Genomic DNA, 15,403 nt, shown 5'->3' with positions numbered 1-15,403 from the left:
AAAAGGTTCCCTAGTAGCAATATATCCTAAATGTAAGAACAGATTAAAATATTGACTAAAATATAACCTGTTATCATGACATAAAGAGCGTACATTTTCTTTCTTTAATTTTTTTTTTGTTTTTTTTTTTTACGGAGAGCAAAACCAAAGGTCGGTCAAATTAACTTCTGTACATTTCAACAATAACAAGAGATGACATATGGATAGTGGTGAAGCAGATATTCTGTTCACCATGTAAAAACAATATGCTTTGGTGGGATTGTCTTTACTCAAGGATGTACTGGAGAGAGAGAGAGAGAGAGAGAGAGAGAGAGAGAGAGAGAGAGAGAGAGAGAGAGAGATAGATAGAGAGAGAGAGAGAGAGAGAGAGAGAGAGAGAGAAAGAGAGAGAGAGAGAAAGAGAGAGAGAGAGAGAGAGAGAGAGGGAGAGAGAGTGAATGAGAGAGAGAAAAGAGAGGGAGAGAGAGCGAATGAGAGAGAGAGAAGAGAGAGAGAGAGAGAGAAAGAGAGAGAGAGAGAGAGAGAGAGAGAGAGAGAGAGAGACAGACAGACAGACAGACAGACAGACAGACAGAATGAGACTAGTGAGAGAGAGAGAGAGAGAAAGAGGATTACTATAGGATCTGTGCGCTTTATATGTTCTTTGTATTATTGTACTGCGCATTGAACACTTCTTTGTGGAAATGCGCTATATAAATGCAATTTATTATTATTATTATTATTATTATTATTATTGGACAAGCGTCTCACCTCAATCACCAAACCTCCAATGAATTCACCGTTGATTGCAATATCCATGAACACATGATCATGCTGGAATAAAGAAAAAAAAATGTTTCACTCAATATGGAAAAACTTAAGGGTAAACACTCAATTGCTCTTCTGACAAAGGCTTTTCTTTTCAAGGCATTAGAAATAATCAAACACACCTTGTAATGGTGCTCATCAAATATTTTTTAAACATTCAAGATGTACAATGGTCACTGATCAAGAGAAAACAGTGGACTGAAAATAAAGTCAACAGAGAGAGAGAAATCATCTGAGACCTTATCCGTGCGTTGCCTGCTGTGCCTCAACTTTCCTTGAAAATAAGGTGTCCACATGAGATTTTATTAATTGATCTCTGCCATTTGTATAAATAAATGAGAAATTAAGTGGAGAGATGATGTGCACAGTGCGGATATGTGAAAGAGACAGAGAATGAGAAAACACATGTGAGTTGACATGTTTCAGCATGCGTTCATTTTGAGGTTTTAGTCTGCATACATGTTTCAGGTGAGTGTTTGTGTACATGCATCTCTGTGCATGTGTGTGTGTGTGTGTGTGCACATGAATGTGTGTGTGTGTGTGTGTGTGTGTGTGTGTGTGTGTGTGTGTGTGTGTGTGTGTGTGTGTGTGTGTGTGTGTGTGTGTGTGTGTGTGTACACATGTGTGTGAATGTGTGTGTTTGTGCCTGTGTGTGTCTGTGTGTGTATACCACAATGTTTTTCCTGTTTTGTTTCTAAGCTGACCCAAGCGAAAAAAAGAGAATATTTTGAAAGGCAAACTAGACTAATAAAACTAATCTCTTTTTTCAATCATATCAGTTTTAAAACAGAGAGAGGGTGCATGGCCAATCTCCATGAAAAAGTTAAAATAAAAAAAGAAATGAAAGAAGAAATGGGGGGGGGGGAGGTACCTTTTGGGAATTCAATTTGTTCTTGTAGGCTTCCTCTGTGAGTGTGAAGTATAAAGGCTCGGGTCTGTACTCCTCAAAATTGTGGTTATCCTCCGCCCAACCAATCAGATCATCAGGTCCTCCGATAAGCGTGCCATTCACAAAAGCAATTGCTTTTTCGTCAAAGGCCCAGGCTTCACCTCTCAGCTCCTGCCAAAAGAATGGTGGACATATGTGTGTACCTCAGTTATAGCAAACAGATTCACACAACACTAGTTTTATTCTCATCAAAAATGTTTTTGTTTTTTTTAAATATAAATTTTGTTAATACAAGTATATATAATAAAACATCACTCGTACATAACAAACTTGCTTTGGAAATCAAAGGAGAGGCTTTTCAATATCCACATGCTACAGTTTAGAGCAATTAGGAGGAAAGCTACTTTAACTCACTGAAGACGGGTTCCAGTTTAAAAACACGGGATGGGCCGTCAGTTCTGTGAGAGGTTTCTCATGGAAAACGCAGGATTGTCGTTATCGCCATACAGCGTCTATATAAATGCTACTAAAAGCACGAGATCTAGCTTAGACATATGCCTAGCCATTTGTATAATTCCATGACAAATTTCCCGTAAATCAGTCAATAACTTTTTGATCCAGAGCATTTTCAGTTAGGTGACTGTTACGACAGTTTGTGTTGTAAATTGCAGAGAACATCTTTTATTTTCCTAAATTTCTTTAACATTGAATTTTATCCCTTTTTTTTTAAAGTGACAAATAATCTAGCAAAGTTAGACACTTGTGCTCTGGTATGTTTATTGTTCTTGTGTTGTACTTGATTGTGTCTAAAGGGTATTGCAGTTGGTTAAATGGTTCAGATTTTATATAATTTTGAAAAAAAATTTTAATCTCTAGACTTCAGTGCTTGTACATAGTAAAATCCCTCAGCTTTCAGAGGAGTTAAACCTGCACATCAAGGCCAACTTAGGCTGGGTGAGATAAAGCATCCAAGCAGACAGATTTGTCCGTCATATTTTTTTCTCTTCACTTTAAATGTTCTGCGCCTCACACACAATGTTATCAGGGCAGACATTAAACTTGGCTGACTATTTCATTGTCTACTATCAGATCAACCTTTCTTTTCTTGCCAGAAGGGAAAAGTATTCCTTTTTATTAAAAATAGAAATTACGAAATATTGGAGAGGGAAAATATAAGCAATGGATTTCTCGTTGAAAGACAGAAAAAATCATACCGTACCAAACATGATATATCTTTCACAGACAGTAATCAAAGGCAGATTCATTGTTTATAGTGAGCGGTACAGATTTCAAAAAGGCAACTTTATCACTGATGCTAGGAACTGAGGGGAGGGGGGGGAGAGACGGGGGGGGGGGGGAGGAAGGGGAATGGAAAGCAGGATATAGTGTCAGAGGACAGATGATTTGGTAGCCAATATGCAGACGGTCGTAAATTCTACTGACAACTGATTTCACTTGATAAAAACATCTTTGGCTTCTTTTGACAGGAATTAAGTGAGGGGTTTTTCATGAGTTTGTAAATAAAGACCTTCCTCCAATGAGCAAAATGGCATGAAGTCTTTATGCTGTGGGAACACTCCAGTGCAAAGTTCAAAACTCATAATATGTAGGTAAATTAATTCAGCTCCTCTAAGTTTAGACATCTCTTCCCAGGTGCCCCATTGCCAAAGAGTTGAGTATATGACTATATTAAATCAGTTTTTACATTTGGAGCTAAAAGAAACCAATTTTCAAACTTACCTTCCTTTTGTTTTCTATGAAGATGTCCCAGTCAAATTGCAACATCCCATGGATGACGGGATCTGGGAACTTTTCTGGCCTCCTTTTGTGCAAATCCTGGAAGAAGAAAAACCACCAACACAGTTGTAACTAGGATTTCTAAAAAAGAGCAGTTGCATAAAAAACAAAATCTATGAATGTGAATATGCTGTCTTGATTGTCGTAATGGCAATGTGTTATGTTTACAGTCAGACTGGTCCAAGATGATCGCCTACTGATGAGGAGAAAAGTAGTCATCTTAAGACAGATAGGGTATTATCCTCTCTGATAGTGCCATCTTAATCAAGAAAAAAACACAAAGGGGAAATAGAAAGTGGTCATTTGTGCTGGCAATTGTCTTGAATAGGTGGTGTTTACATGTAAAGCACACTTTCAACTGTATACATATATTTATAAGTGCGTGTGTGTCTTTGTGTATGTGTGTGTGTGTGTGTGTGTGTGTGTGTGTGTGTGTGTGTGTGTGTGTGTGAGTGTGTGTGTGTATGTGTGTGCGTGAGCAGGATTAAAAATATGTGTAGATTTAATATAACAGCGCACACACACACACACGCGCACACACACACACACACATGCACACACACAAACTGCAGGTGTACGAGACATTTCAAAGAATGAAACTTAATAAACTTTTCTGTTTCACAGTGGCGAAAACCTATTTTTCCTTTTCAATTAAACTCCACCTAAGATCCCCATGCTTGAGAGCAAGGTAAATACGAGATCTTAAGCAAACCGGGATTTTAGCCGAATGGACAGGGGAAGAATCCGCAGTAACTCATTCATGGTCAGGCCCAAAATCTGTACAATGATCTTCCCTTACCTTAAAATGAACTGACGAGACTCCTGGGCACTAAAAGTTCTTTTCAGATGTCAGTTTTTTCCTTTTGTTTTTTTTTGGTTGTTTTTTGGTGTGGGGGGGATTTTTTTTAAATACTGTGTCAGGTGGTAACTGCTTGGCTTCATATATATATATATATGTCTGAGTGAGTATATTCATTCCAGTAGACTACAGTTGTGTCTTCTTTTATCAGTAATTCTCAACATATTCTAAACTTTGTGCCAAAACTTCAAATTTATTATGGAAATCGCATCCTAACTCTGTCAATCTCGCGGAGCAATTCCGAAAAATTAAAAACCCTTAGAAATTAGGCATTAATTTGAACATATAACATATAGATCTATATACCTTCAACCACTTCTCCCTTATAGTATGAAAATACAAATTTTTCAAAATAATTCGATAGAATGCTTGCTTATCCTGCTAAGAAGGAGAATGCCTAGGCCTACAGCCTACCTTCTTTGTGGATGAAAGAAACTTTGTAAACTTTGTTGTTAAAATTACTTTTTTAGTGGGGGTTTTTTCTTCTTGACGTCTTGGTCTTGAATTCAGTTGTACATAAATAATAAAATTAAACTCAATATGACACACAATCTCAACAGCTAAATCCATACAACTGTGAAGCGATGATACGATGCACTATTTTTCAAATTTACAAACCTCTATGCAAGACTTCGCCTTGATAAAGTTGACATCGTTTATTTGCCCGTAAAGAGCTATTTTACACACAGCATCCTCCATCTTGTTTAAGGTTTCCAACGGAAACGGCAAGGGACAGCATTCTTACCAACGTGAAAAAAAGTTATTGTTCTTGTCTAGCGAATTAAAAAACATTACCGGAAAAACATTGAATTTACCCGGCTTTAATCTTCTCTTCCCTTTATCATCAGCTTTATGCTTTGACTTGAACCTCTACCATAAATACCTTCTCTGCTAGTCCCCCACGATGAAAGAGGATAGCCAAGAATGTACATATACAATTCCCTGTGAAGATACAGTTCAATGTGTTGAATTTTCTCCGTTTGAATGGTCTTATCAACTCCTTGCGGTCGGAACATCATCTGGGGTGTCGGTATACTCCTGCAGGTTCCAGGTAGGCTAGGCTAATCTTCATTGAATTTATAAATAATGGAAGGCAAGAAGATATTATCATTACAAAGTCGTCGGAGGGGGGGGGGAGACTGCTCTTGAAAACTTTATACCCACTCCCCCACCCCCACCCCGCCCCTCACCATCACCAAATCGTATGGGCTGAAAAGTCTAGCAGTAGTGAGCGGTGGGCGCTAACTTAGTACCAGCGCTCAGTAGATCTAGATCTAGATCTATTAGCCTAGGAGGCTACTTGCCGTTTCCACTTTTTTTTGTAGCCCCAGATATAGCAGATAAAATTATATAGAAATCTAGATCTAGATCTATATATATTGACTTCAAAAAAGTTCTTCGCATTATAATGTAATTAATAATAATAACAATACAGAGTAATTGAGTAAACCCCCTCCATTTTTTCTCTTGTGCAGGAAGAAGATGCCGAGGTGGCCAATGGCATCGAGTTCAAACGACTTCGGGACTTCCCTTCAAAAAGCGCTACCCCTTTGGCGATTGCTTGGAGCCCACAGACCTCCCTGCAAGTGCTACCAAAATTAATGAGGTCAGAAATAGATTCTATAATAAGTAAGGGTAGGCTACATCAGCAAAAATGGTTTGAAATTATGAATGACGGTGGGGGGGGGGGGGGGGTAGTAAGAATTTTACAATTCTTGCATAACAATTAGGCCATACATGCAGAAGATTAGAGGTGTCACTAGAGCATTTGTTACTTACACAAGGAAAAGAAAGAGGAGGAGAGAAGTAAGGACTATAAATTTGTCTGATAAAAAAAAGTGGGAGCAAACCACGCCAGGCCACCCACCAACCAGCCACCCACTGGCCATGTTTCTGGTGTCCTCTTCTCTCAAGTTCTACGGGTGTCTACTTTTTTCCACATTGGTGAGACTCTCGTTCATAATGAATAGATTCTACATGATAAGACTTGAAAACGAAATTTGACACATTTACTATTATGAAGTGAAAAAAGCATCTGATTTATAGAATAAATATTAAATTTCACCTCAATTATTACAATTTTTCCTAGTAGGTTTGTTGAATTCTTTCACATACTCTTTTTTTTTTTCACTTCATAATGTCCTCAGTTTTGCCGTTGCTGCAGATGACAGGACATTACAAATTTTTGCCACAGACATGAACTCTACCCACAGTGTCAAGGTAAATCAGTGCTTCAGTAATAAGGAGCAACTTGGGGGCGGGGGCAGTGATAATTTTATTACGGGTGTTTAGTCGACTCATAATAAAAAAATCATATATATAGTTTAGTCATGAATGGTTTTGTTTGGGGATGGGGGGTGAATTAATTGGTGTTGAGAATAGAGGTAATGTTGTTTTAGTTTTCCTTAAACTTAAAGTTAAAGTTGTGTTAAGACTTTTGTTTGGTCTGTGTTCTTTCAGTAATTGAATATATTTCTTTGATGGATGACCATCATTGTCTCATCCTGCCATTATAATGCAGTCCTTCTGTCATAAATGTTTCATTCATAGAACAAGACCCTGAGAACTAATGGTATAAAAACTACAAGAACTTATTCTCGTTAAATTGTCTCTGAACATCAGGTTTTGTCAGGTCACTCTGACTATGTGAATGCCCTGACCTTTGACCCCAACGAGGGCGTGTTGCTCGCCAGCACAGGTGACGACATGACGTGTCGAGTGTGGTCAGTCAGTGACGGCACGCAGGAGTCCATATTTCAGCTGACCTCGCCGGGGATGTCCGTGTGTTGGCATGCAGATGAGCCCTTCAAGGTGAGAGCCAAGGCCAGGTCTGCCCTAAGCAGACAAAACTCCTTTATTCATTTCTGGGCACAAAATTGTTTATTTTGCTTAATCAAATCAGTTGCCCTACTTGTGTTAAAAAAATCAAAGGGAAACTGTGACTAGTTTTTTTAATGAATAAGAATTCGAATTTTGACAGAACGCCTGCATATTTTGTATGGTTATGCTGACACTCTTTATCTGGAAACTGCTGTGAGTGAAAAAAGGCACTTTGTCAGCTTACGCTAGCGATGTGATGTGATGATTTTTCTCATAATTCTTATTTTCTATTATGAAGACCAGATGAAATGTCTCAGAAAAATGGTTGATGTCGTATGTCAAATCATAATAAGTAATTAAGTGGGGTCTGTCTCTCAGATTTCAGAAAAACAATTTTTGGTTGTTTGTTTTTTTTTTGGGGGGGGGGGGTGAAAAATTGTAAGTGACATCCTCAACGATTTATCTTTGCCTGTTCCACTTTTCAATTTTAACCCTCTACTCTGCTGGGTGTTCAGAATTAATAGTTGACATATTATCCGATAGCCAAGTATCCATTTGCAGCAGGATGGCCTTTGGAAAAAGAGAGACAAAAATGTTTCTTGGGATACAACTTTTGCAACAGTCGTCAATCAAATTATATTTAATCTTACAATCTGAGCCAGATTCTCATACACAAGTTTTCCAGGACATCGCCTTTTTGATGTTACTATGTCCCTCATTGTTCTAACATGCAAACCCCCCGGGGCAGTGCCACTGACAGTAGTGTCTTTAGGCGATTCCCAAAGGGGGGAAATTTCTCGTTCAAGTACAGTAGAATTGTAAATGGGCTGATTCATGTCACGCTCATAACTGTGCCTGATCTACAACAGGGAACTGCTGCTTTTTCTTTCCTATTCCTTACTATTGTCATTTTCCTCTACTTCTTTTGTATGTCTGTCACTCTCTTGTGACCTGCTATTTCCGGGGTGCCTTGATAGTCGAAGCTGACCTTGTGCTGTTGAAGCTAGAGAGGTGAGCAGAATAAGTCTGATTCCTTGTATGGACTTCTCTGTTGACACCCACCCCTTGGCGCTCATATGACCTTATGCAGCTGCCAGCGCTGTAAACCCTCTACTATTTTTAAAAAATTAAAAAATAACATACAAGCGGGTGCTTGGAGATGGCCGGTGGTAGGTCCCACTTCTTTACTTTCCCTCTGTTGTTTCTGTCTGTCTGTCTGGTTTTTTTCTTTTTCCCTGCGTTAAATGACCATAATTGTGTCAATGTGTTTCTCCTTACTCAGCAGACAAATAAACAGACCCATTATCCTGCCATGCATTTGTTTCCCTTTGATGTTTTTGATGGTGCAAGAGGAGGGATTCTCTCTCTCTCTCTCTCTATCTCTTGGTCTCTCTTTCTCTGTCTCTTTATCTCTCTCTCTCTCTCTGTCTCTTAGTCTTTATCTCTCTCTCTCTCTCTTTGTCTCTCTCTCTCTCTTTGTCTCTCTCTTTCCCTCTCTCCCTTTTCTCTGTGTCTCTCTCCCTCTCCCTATCCCGCTCTCCCTCTCCCTCTATCCCTCTCTCTTTTTCTCTCTCTATCCCCCTCTCTGTCCCTCTCCCTCTCTCTCTCTCTATCCCTCTCTCTCTCCCTCTCTCTCTCCCTCTCCCTCTATCCCCCTCTCTCTCCTTCTCCCTCTCCCCCTATCCCTCTCTCTCTCGGAATCTCACTCTCTCAGACATCCTTTCCTCCACTCACGCATCTATCTACAGTATCTCTTTCACTACTTTCAGCTGATGGTGGCGCAAAAGGACGGGACCATCCGCTTCCTGTCGCTGCACAACCAGCAGCCAATCATGAGCCTCAGCTGCGGCCAGAGCCCGCTCATGTCAGCTGACTGGTCTCGGCACAACAACTTGCTGGTCGGTGCCGTCTGTGGCTCTGAGTGGCTCGTCTTTAACGTCTCCGTGTCCAGGTACTACTTTTTGGGCTTTTCTTTTTTTTTTGGGAGGGGGGGTTGTTGTTTTGGGGTTTTTTTTTTGGGGGGGGGTTCCTGCTTTTGTGTTTCTGCCACTGTTGTTCTTGTGTGCTTGTTTTTCGTGTGTGTGTGTTAAAGGCCTAGAAGGTGAGTGGTTGGTGGGTGTTCTAGGGTGGTTTGCTCGTACGACCTCTTTCCTATCCAACATCTATTATCTATCATCCTTCAGGCTGATCTTCCCCTGGAAATGTCTATTGTAGTGGGTGCAGGGGATATATGGGGCTGAATATCATAGCAACCTGGTGATTTACGTTACATTCCCTTTTTCAAACTTGTTGCAAATGTTAACATATTCGTTTTGAATGATTGACTTTTTTTTTTAAGTGGAAATATTTCTGATTCCCAAATTTCTTGTGCTGGGACAAGCTTTCCTTCCTTTTATTTAACGTCCAGTAATCATGAGATTCAGGTTGAGGGTTTGAGCCTCGGCTCAGTCTGATATTGTGCACTTAGAAAAGACACTTTCCTCGAATTTCCTATTTATTTAGCTCGGTACTTTTGGAGATGGATGTGAAATCTGGAGTTCCCGTATCTTAAAAAACTTATTAGTGTTGATAGGAGTATAAAACCTATACCATTTTCACAATCACTTTATTTATCATTTATGGATATCCTGTTCACTTCCCCCTGTCCCTTTGTGCCGCTGTCTTGCAGCTTACCCATTGAGAGACGACCAGCACACAACGAGGGAGGCAAACATTTCAGGTGGTCTCGCTGCCATGAATCCTTACTGGCCACCTGTGGCCGCCCGGGGAGACAGCTGAAAGTTTTCAATACTCGCCACCAACAGGTGAGACTTACAAAGTATAATACAGTCCACTCCGCTTGAATTGATCTTCGGTTAAGTTCATCATTTTCTCGAGTTCCCGCTCATCTTCTTCACAAATCACAACAGTCTAGTTGAACTTTGGATGAGTTTACTCCCCCACCAGGGCTGTGCTACTGACTGAAGTTGTCTTCAGGCCATTCCCAAAGGGGGGATATTAACATGTTCTTATGCACAGTAGAATTGTAAACGGGCTGATTTATCTGTCATGCTCATACTGTGCCGGAACAACATAGGGGAAACTGCTGCTTTTTCTTTCCCCATTCTTACTATCGTCATTTTTCCTCTACTTTTGTATATTTGTCACTCTCTTGTAAACTGCTATTTCCGGGGTGCCTTGATAGTCGAAGCAGACTTTGTGCTGTTGAGGCTAGAGAGGTGAACAGAGTCCTGTAAGGACTTCTCTATGTTGACATCCACCCCTTGGTGCTCATGTGACCTTATGCAGTTGAGAGCGCCGTAATACCTCTACGAAAACTGAAAGGATGCGTTTATCTTTGTTTCATTCCCAGAAGACATTAACTCACCTGTAAGTCAACCTTATGATATATAAGCAAAATTGAACATGTCTCAATAATTGTTAGGTTTTTTTTAATAAGCCTTCTCAAAACGAAACTCAGCTATTTTGTGGATATGCAATTTTTTTGTTTTAATATTTTTTTTACAATGAATGTAACTGGAAACATGAAGAAATTGATTTATTTTCTTATCACTTTTCAATTGTGTAAAAAAAATGTTGTCTTTTGGGTCTTTGCACTTTTTCCTCTACGTGAGTAGTAGTAAGTACTCTCTAAAATAGGTTATGTCTCTCTCTCTCTCTCTCTCTCTCTCTCTCTCTCTCTCTCTCTCTCTCTCTCTCTCTCTTCCCCCCTCTCCCTCCCTCCGTCTCTCCGTACATGATGGAAAGTTTGAAAGTACAGTTCATTCGGATGTACGGTTTCTCCCTCCGCAGGTTCACGTGTCAACTTCCTTCTCTCTCTCTCTCTCTCTCTCTCTCTCCCTCTCTCTCTCTCCCTCTCCCTCTCCCTCTCCCTCTCCCTCCCTATGTGGAAAGTTTGAAAGTACAGTTCACTCGGATGTACGGTTTCTCCCTCCACAGCTCCACGTGTCAACGTCCCTGCCCATCTCGTACGGCCTGAGCTGGCACCTTCACCTTCCCCTGGTGGCGGTCGGGGGAGACAGAGCTGTACACTTGTGGACCGTCGAGTCCATCTGACCTCCGACCTTGACCCACTTCTTCAGATTGTGTTCACTTTTCGACAACTGTTACTGTAATGACGGACAAGGGGTGGTGTGGAAAGAATGTAACGCAACTTGTCGCAAAAGCTCTTTGAACGACGCAACAATAAAATATAATGAGTCCACATTCAAATATGGAAGATTACTGTTGTTTTTGCTTTTGGTCGTTTTTGTTTTGGGGGGGTTGTTTTGGTAATTTATTTTTTTTTAATTATTTTTTTTGTTGGGGGGGGGGGGGGAGTATTCTTCATTAGAATCCTTAACCCTCAACTTCTCTGTTTAAGAGCCATGTTAGTTGAAAAGGAAATTTATTTTACCAGATTTAATTTGTATTCTGCCTGTTGCAGGAGCACCTCTGTAATGTTTAGAGTTAAAGTACAGCTCTATCAGATCTCTTGTCCTGTTAAATAATAAAAGCTATTGCATTCTTTTCTCCTCACTGTAGGTGGTTGGTGGGTGCACTGGTGTGGTTGGTTTGCTCCTTCTTTTCTATCGAATGTCTACCATCCTTATCTCTCCTCTTTCTTTTCTTTGTATGTTACTCTCTGGTAACACCTCTAATCTTCTGGCGCTCATATGACCTTATGCAGTTGCAAGCGCCGTAAAACCTCTACTAAAACAAATCCTTATCTCTCCTCTTTCTTTTCTTTGTATGTTACTCTAAATTTTGAGCGCTTTTTGACCTAATTGCGCAGCAAGTGTAAAACTTTTACTAAACCTGAAACCTGATGTTCTTTTGCATCAACTAAAATGTTCTCCTTCCCATCATCCTCACTAGTGCTAGGCTGCTAGGTTCCCGATTATTGAAAGCTAGGAATTGTAGGAATTGACTCCGAACCCAATTACTTACTTTCTAATGATGTGATTTCTTCCGGTGGTTATCTAGTTGGCTCCGAACATCTTCAGGATTTGGGATAAACTTGATTTCAGAATACTACGAAGCATCAACTTCTATTTTTCAAAAATAAATTCTTTTTAAAAAAAAAGATTTTAATGATAAAAGTTACTGGTAACCGTTGGTTTACGTAAAGAGACAGAACTTTACTTCCGTAGTATTAATCGTGGGAATCAGTTCCGGAATCGACTTTTCGCCCAGCTCTAATCCTCACCCGTTAAGGCTTTAGGCTATAGGCACAGCCCTGTACCATCTCGTCTAGAACTGTGCTCATTGTTGAGATGTTTGCCCTGTCAGGATTTGGCTGGTAAATTTTTAGATAATAATGATATGATAAAATTAAAATTATAACTGCATTTATATAGTATAATATAGCGCATATCTTCACCCTACTGCATGCTCTGTTCACTTTACAACTATTATTACCCCAATAAACCCTAGAACACAACTAGGAAACATTCTCAGCTTCCCGGGAAGCATACAGTGCAAGCTGCAGATTTCACAGATCTTTCCCTGTCTGTCTATGGGCAAGTACTCATTCCCACCTTGGTGAAATGAGGTCTATTCATGTAAAGTGCCTTTCCGAAGGACTCAACATCTGGCAACTGATGGGATTCGAACCCATTTATGTTTGCGAGTCAGAAAACCTATCCATCTATCTAGGGATGCCGACACCATTTTGCAGTGGTTACGGTACTGTATGGGCAGTGGAGCCCCCCCCCCCCCACAGCAGTCTTTTAGTTTAGTTTTAGTAAGCGTGTACGGCACTTGCAACCCAATAAGGTCATAAAAGTGCCGAAGAATAGATGCGTTACAAGAGAGTAACATACACGAAAAAGAAGGAGGAAAGATAAGAACAATAGATGTTTGATAGGAAAGAAGGAGCAAACCACACAGAGCACCCACCAACCATCAGTCCACAGAATACGATGTTTGTGAAACAATGAGACGCTGAGCCCTTTTTTTAAAAACCATACTGGCAAAAACGTATTCTTTTTTGTCAAATACTTGTACAAACTACTTGTCTCTTTCTGTCGATTTACAATCTTAAAAGATCCCATGAAAATAAGATAATTCTTTTTTGTCCAGATCCTGGCACACTGGGTTGCTCTCTCTCTCTCTCTCTCTCTCTCTCCCTCTCCCTCTCAGAGCAACCACTCAATGAGGAACCAAGCCACAGTAGCTTGCAGTCGAGTGTCTCACCAACAGAAGCACAGGACAAACTCTTCACAATTCAATTAACACAAAACTCATCATTTGAAAGGTGCATACTTTTTAAGCAGTGGTTGGAAAAGGGCCATTGGCAGGCCCTACTCCTTTCCTTTCCCCCCGTTTTTGCTTGTTAGGTAATGTCTTACTTGTTCACTTCACTAAATTACCATTGCTGTGTCTGGGTTGGGTTGTTTTTTTTTGGGGGGGGGGGTTATAGTAGAGGGTTTTACGGCGCTCGCAACTGCATAAGGTCATATGAGCGCCAAGGGGTGGGTGTCAACAGAGAAGTCTTTACAGGGAATCAGACTTAGACTGCTCATCTCTCTAGCTTCAACAGCACAAGGTCTGCTTCGACTATCAAGGCACCCCAAAATAGTAGGTCACAAAGGAGTGACAAACGTACAAAAGAAGTAGAGGAAAATGATGATAGTAAGGATCAGGAAAGAAAAAGCAGCAGTTCCCTTTTGTAGATCAGGCACAGTTATGAGCGTGACTGTATTGTTTTTGTTTTAGTAGAGGTTTTACGGCGCTCGCAACTGCATAAGGTCATATGAGCGCCAGAAGATTAGAGGTGTTACAAGAGAGTAACAAACGTAAAAAAGAAGAAGGGAGAGATAAGGACGATAGATGTTTGACAGGAAAGAAGGAGCAAACCACACCAGAGCACCCGCCAACCACCCACCGTGACTGTTTACTACTCTTTACTCCAACAAAGAAAAACAACCCAAAAAACGTTCATAGTTCTGATATATATTTCATAGATTAATTTTTACATTGTGTACATGATATTAGATAGGTAATATGAATTGGAATGAAAGGGCTTTATACATGATAGCTTGACGGACATTCCTTCATGTTACACTAAAGAGTTTAGTACACAGATCATTTTAAACTCGAGGAAGGAAAAAAATAAGGAGGAAGCCACCTGCACAGATATGGCAAAAAAACAAGACCACAATACACATCGACAAAGTTCACATTGACAAAGTTCCTCACCCTGTAAGGACAAAAATAAAAAGGAGAACAAACTTAACAGATCAAAAGCCAGGCCAAAGTACCATTCAAGCTATCAAAGGAATATGAGGAGCAATCAATGAAATGCAAGGCAGTATTCTTTTATGCATCAACATAATTTGATATGCAAATATTCTGGGATGGGGGGGGGGGAAATAAGCATCACCTGTGAACGGCTTCAGTCCTCCTAGCATGGACAACTCCGATACTTTCAAACGCAAAGTTACGATCAACTTCCAGCAGAAGAGACGAAAACTATAAATAGCAGCTGTTATTATTGCAAGAAAAATGAGTAACATCAAATATTTTTTCCGTGTCTGGTAGAGTCAGGGCCAAACACTTGTTACACATTCTTGGGACATTGATACAAATGCAAGACTGTGAGAAGACTCTCCTCTTCTACGTAATTTACCATAGTCTTTTATCTTATACCACACAGTCCAAACATAAGCAAAAGCTTTTTAATAACCTATGATGCACCCTTTTACACATAATTTGAGTTTCTATGGAAACAACTGAACAGTATTCACTTGTAAAACAAAAACTCTTCATAATTAGTAAAAGTGTGGGGCAACAAGCTAGAGGAGGTAATTATTTCATGTGGAGACCTCTTGGACAACAGGGCTGCCATCCCTAATGAAACAAAACTCGAGCTTTTCAGAGAAAGCCAACTCCATATCAGTATTATCAGTCCTGTTTCCTGTTCACCGAATTTATTAAAGTGGTCCCTCATGAAGACTCATAGTAAACAGTAACCAAAAAAAAACCAAAACCCAAAACCAAATCAAACTAAAAAGGGGTCTTGACAGAAAGGTGGTTTTCATTCATCTATTGTACAACCATATAGATTCTTTGTGCAAAAAATGGGGTCTTTATGCAGATCAATATATCCAAATGTCATAAAAATCTAGAATCGTTAATATGGAATCTGGTGAAATAATGAATAACAATAAAGAAATCAAATCTACAGGAGAAAAAAAAGGAAGGATTGGCAACCCTGTATGATAATAAAAATCAACACATGTACACAT

At 39.9% G+C, this 15,403-nt stretch overlaps 2 protein-coding genes across 3 annotated transcripts in view; one reads left to right on the top strand and one right to left on the bottom strand.

Moving 5' to 3' along the window:
* LOC101862978 (peptidyl-prolyl cis-trans isomerase) overlaps window positions 1-5,060 on the bottom strand; it is an 11,567-nt gene extending 6,507 nt beyond the window's left edge. The window contains exons 1-4 of one of the 2 annotated variants that reach the window (XM_005109143.3): window positions 4,971-5,060; window positions 3,437-3,532; window positions 1,679-1,867; window positions 751-813 (exon numbers count right to left, since the gene is read on the bottom strand). In XM_005109143.3, the coding sequence (XP_005109200.1) occupies window positions 751-813; window positions 1,679-1,867; window positions 3,437-3,532; window positions 4,971-5,051 (429 nt within the window). In that variant the 5' untranslated portion in view covers window positions 5,052-5,060. The remainder of the gene's footprint in view (window positions 1-750; window positions 814-1,678; window positions 1,868-3,436; window positions 3,533-4,970) is intronic. The other variant, XM_013088486.2, reaches the window with a different exon arrangement.
* An 81-nt stretch (window positions 5,061-5,141) lies between these two features.
* Window positions 5,142-11,396, top strand: LOC101862756 (nucleoporin Nup37). Its single transcript, XM_005109142.3, has 7 exons — window positions 5,142-5,403; window positions 5,828-5,958; window positions 6,500-6,572; window positions 6,975-7,163; window positions 8,942-9,123; window positions 9,841-9,976; window positions 11,112-11,396. Exons 1-7 carry the CDS (start codon window positions 5,257-5,259, stop codon window positions 11,226-11,228), a joined length of 975 nt encoding a protein of 324 aa, XP_005109199.1. The 5' UTR covers window positions 5,142-5,256; the 3' UTR covers window positions 11,229-11,396.
* The last annotated feature ends 4,007 nt before the right edge of the window (window positions 11,397-15,403 follow it).

Source organism: Aplysia californica, unplaced genomic scaffold, assembly GCF_000002075.1.
Source record: "Aplysia californica isolate F4 #8 unplaced genomic scaffold, AplCal3.0 scaffold00750, whole genome shotgun sequence".
In the NCBI taxonomy this organism is placed as follows: domain Eukaryota; kingdom Metazoa; phylum Mollusca; class Gastropoda; order Aplysiida; family Aplysiidae; genus Aplysia; species Aplysia californica.
The sequence above is the reverse complement of the archived record's forward strand: the minus strand, read 5'-3'. Positions and strand labels throughout refer to the sequence as shown.

Excerpts from the sequence above, each read along its gene's own strand:
- LOC101862756 (XM_005109142.3), top strand. The coding sequence starts at position 5,257 with ATGAAAGAGGATAGCCAAGAATGTACATATACAATTCCCTGTGAAGAT. Across the intron at positions 7,164-8,941 it reads ATGCAGATGAGCCCTTCAAG|CTGATGGTGGCGCAAAAGGA; the intron begins GTGAGAGCCAAG and ends CACTACTTTCAG. Across the intron at positions 9,124-9,840 it reads TTTAACGTCTCCGTGTCCAG|CTTACCCATTGAGAGACGAC; the intron begins GTACTACTTTTT and ends GCTGTCTTGCAG.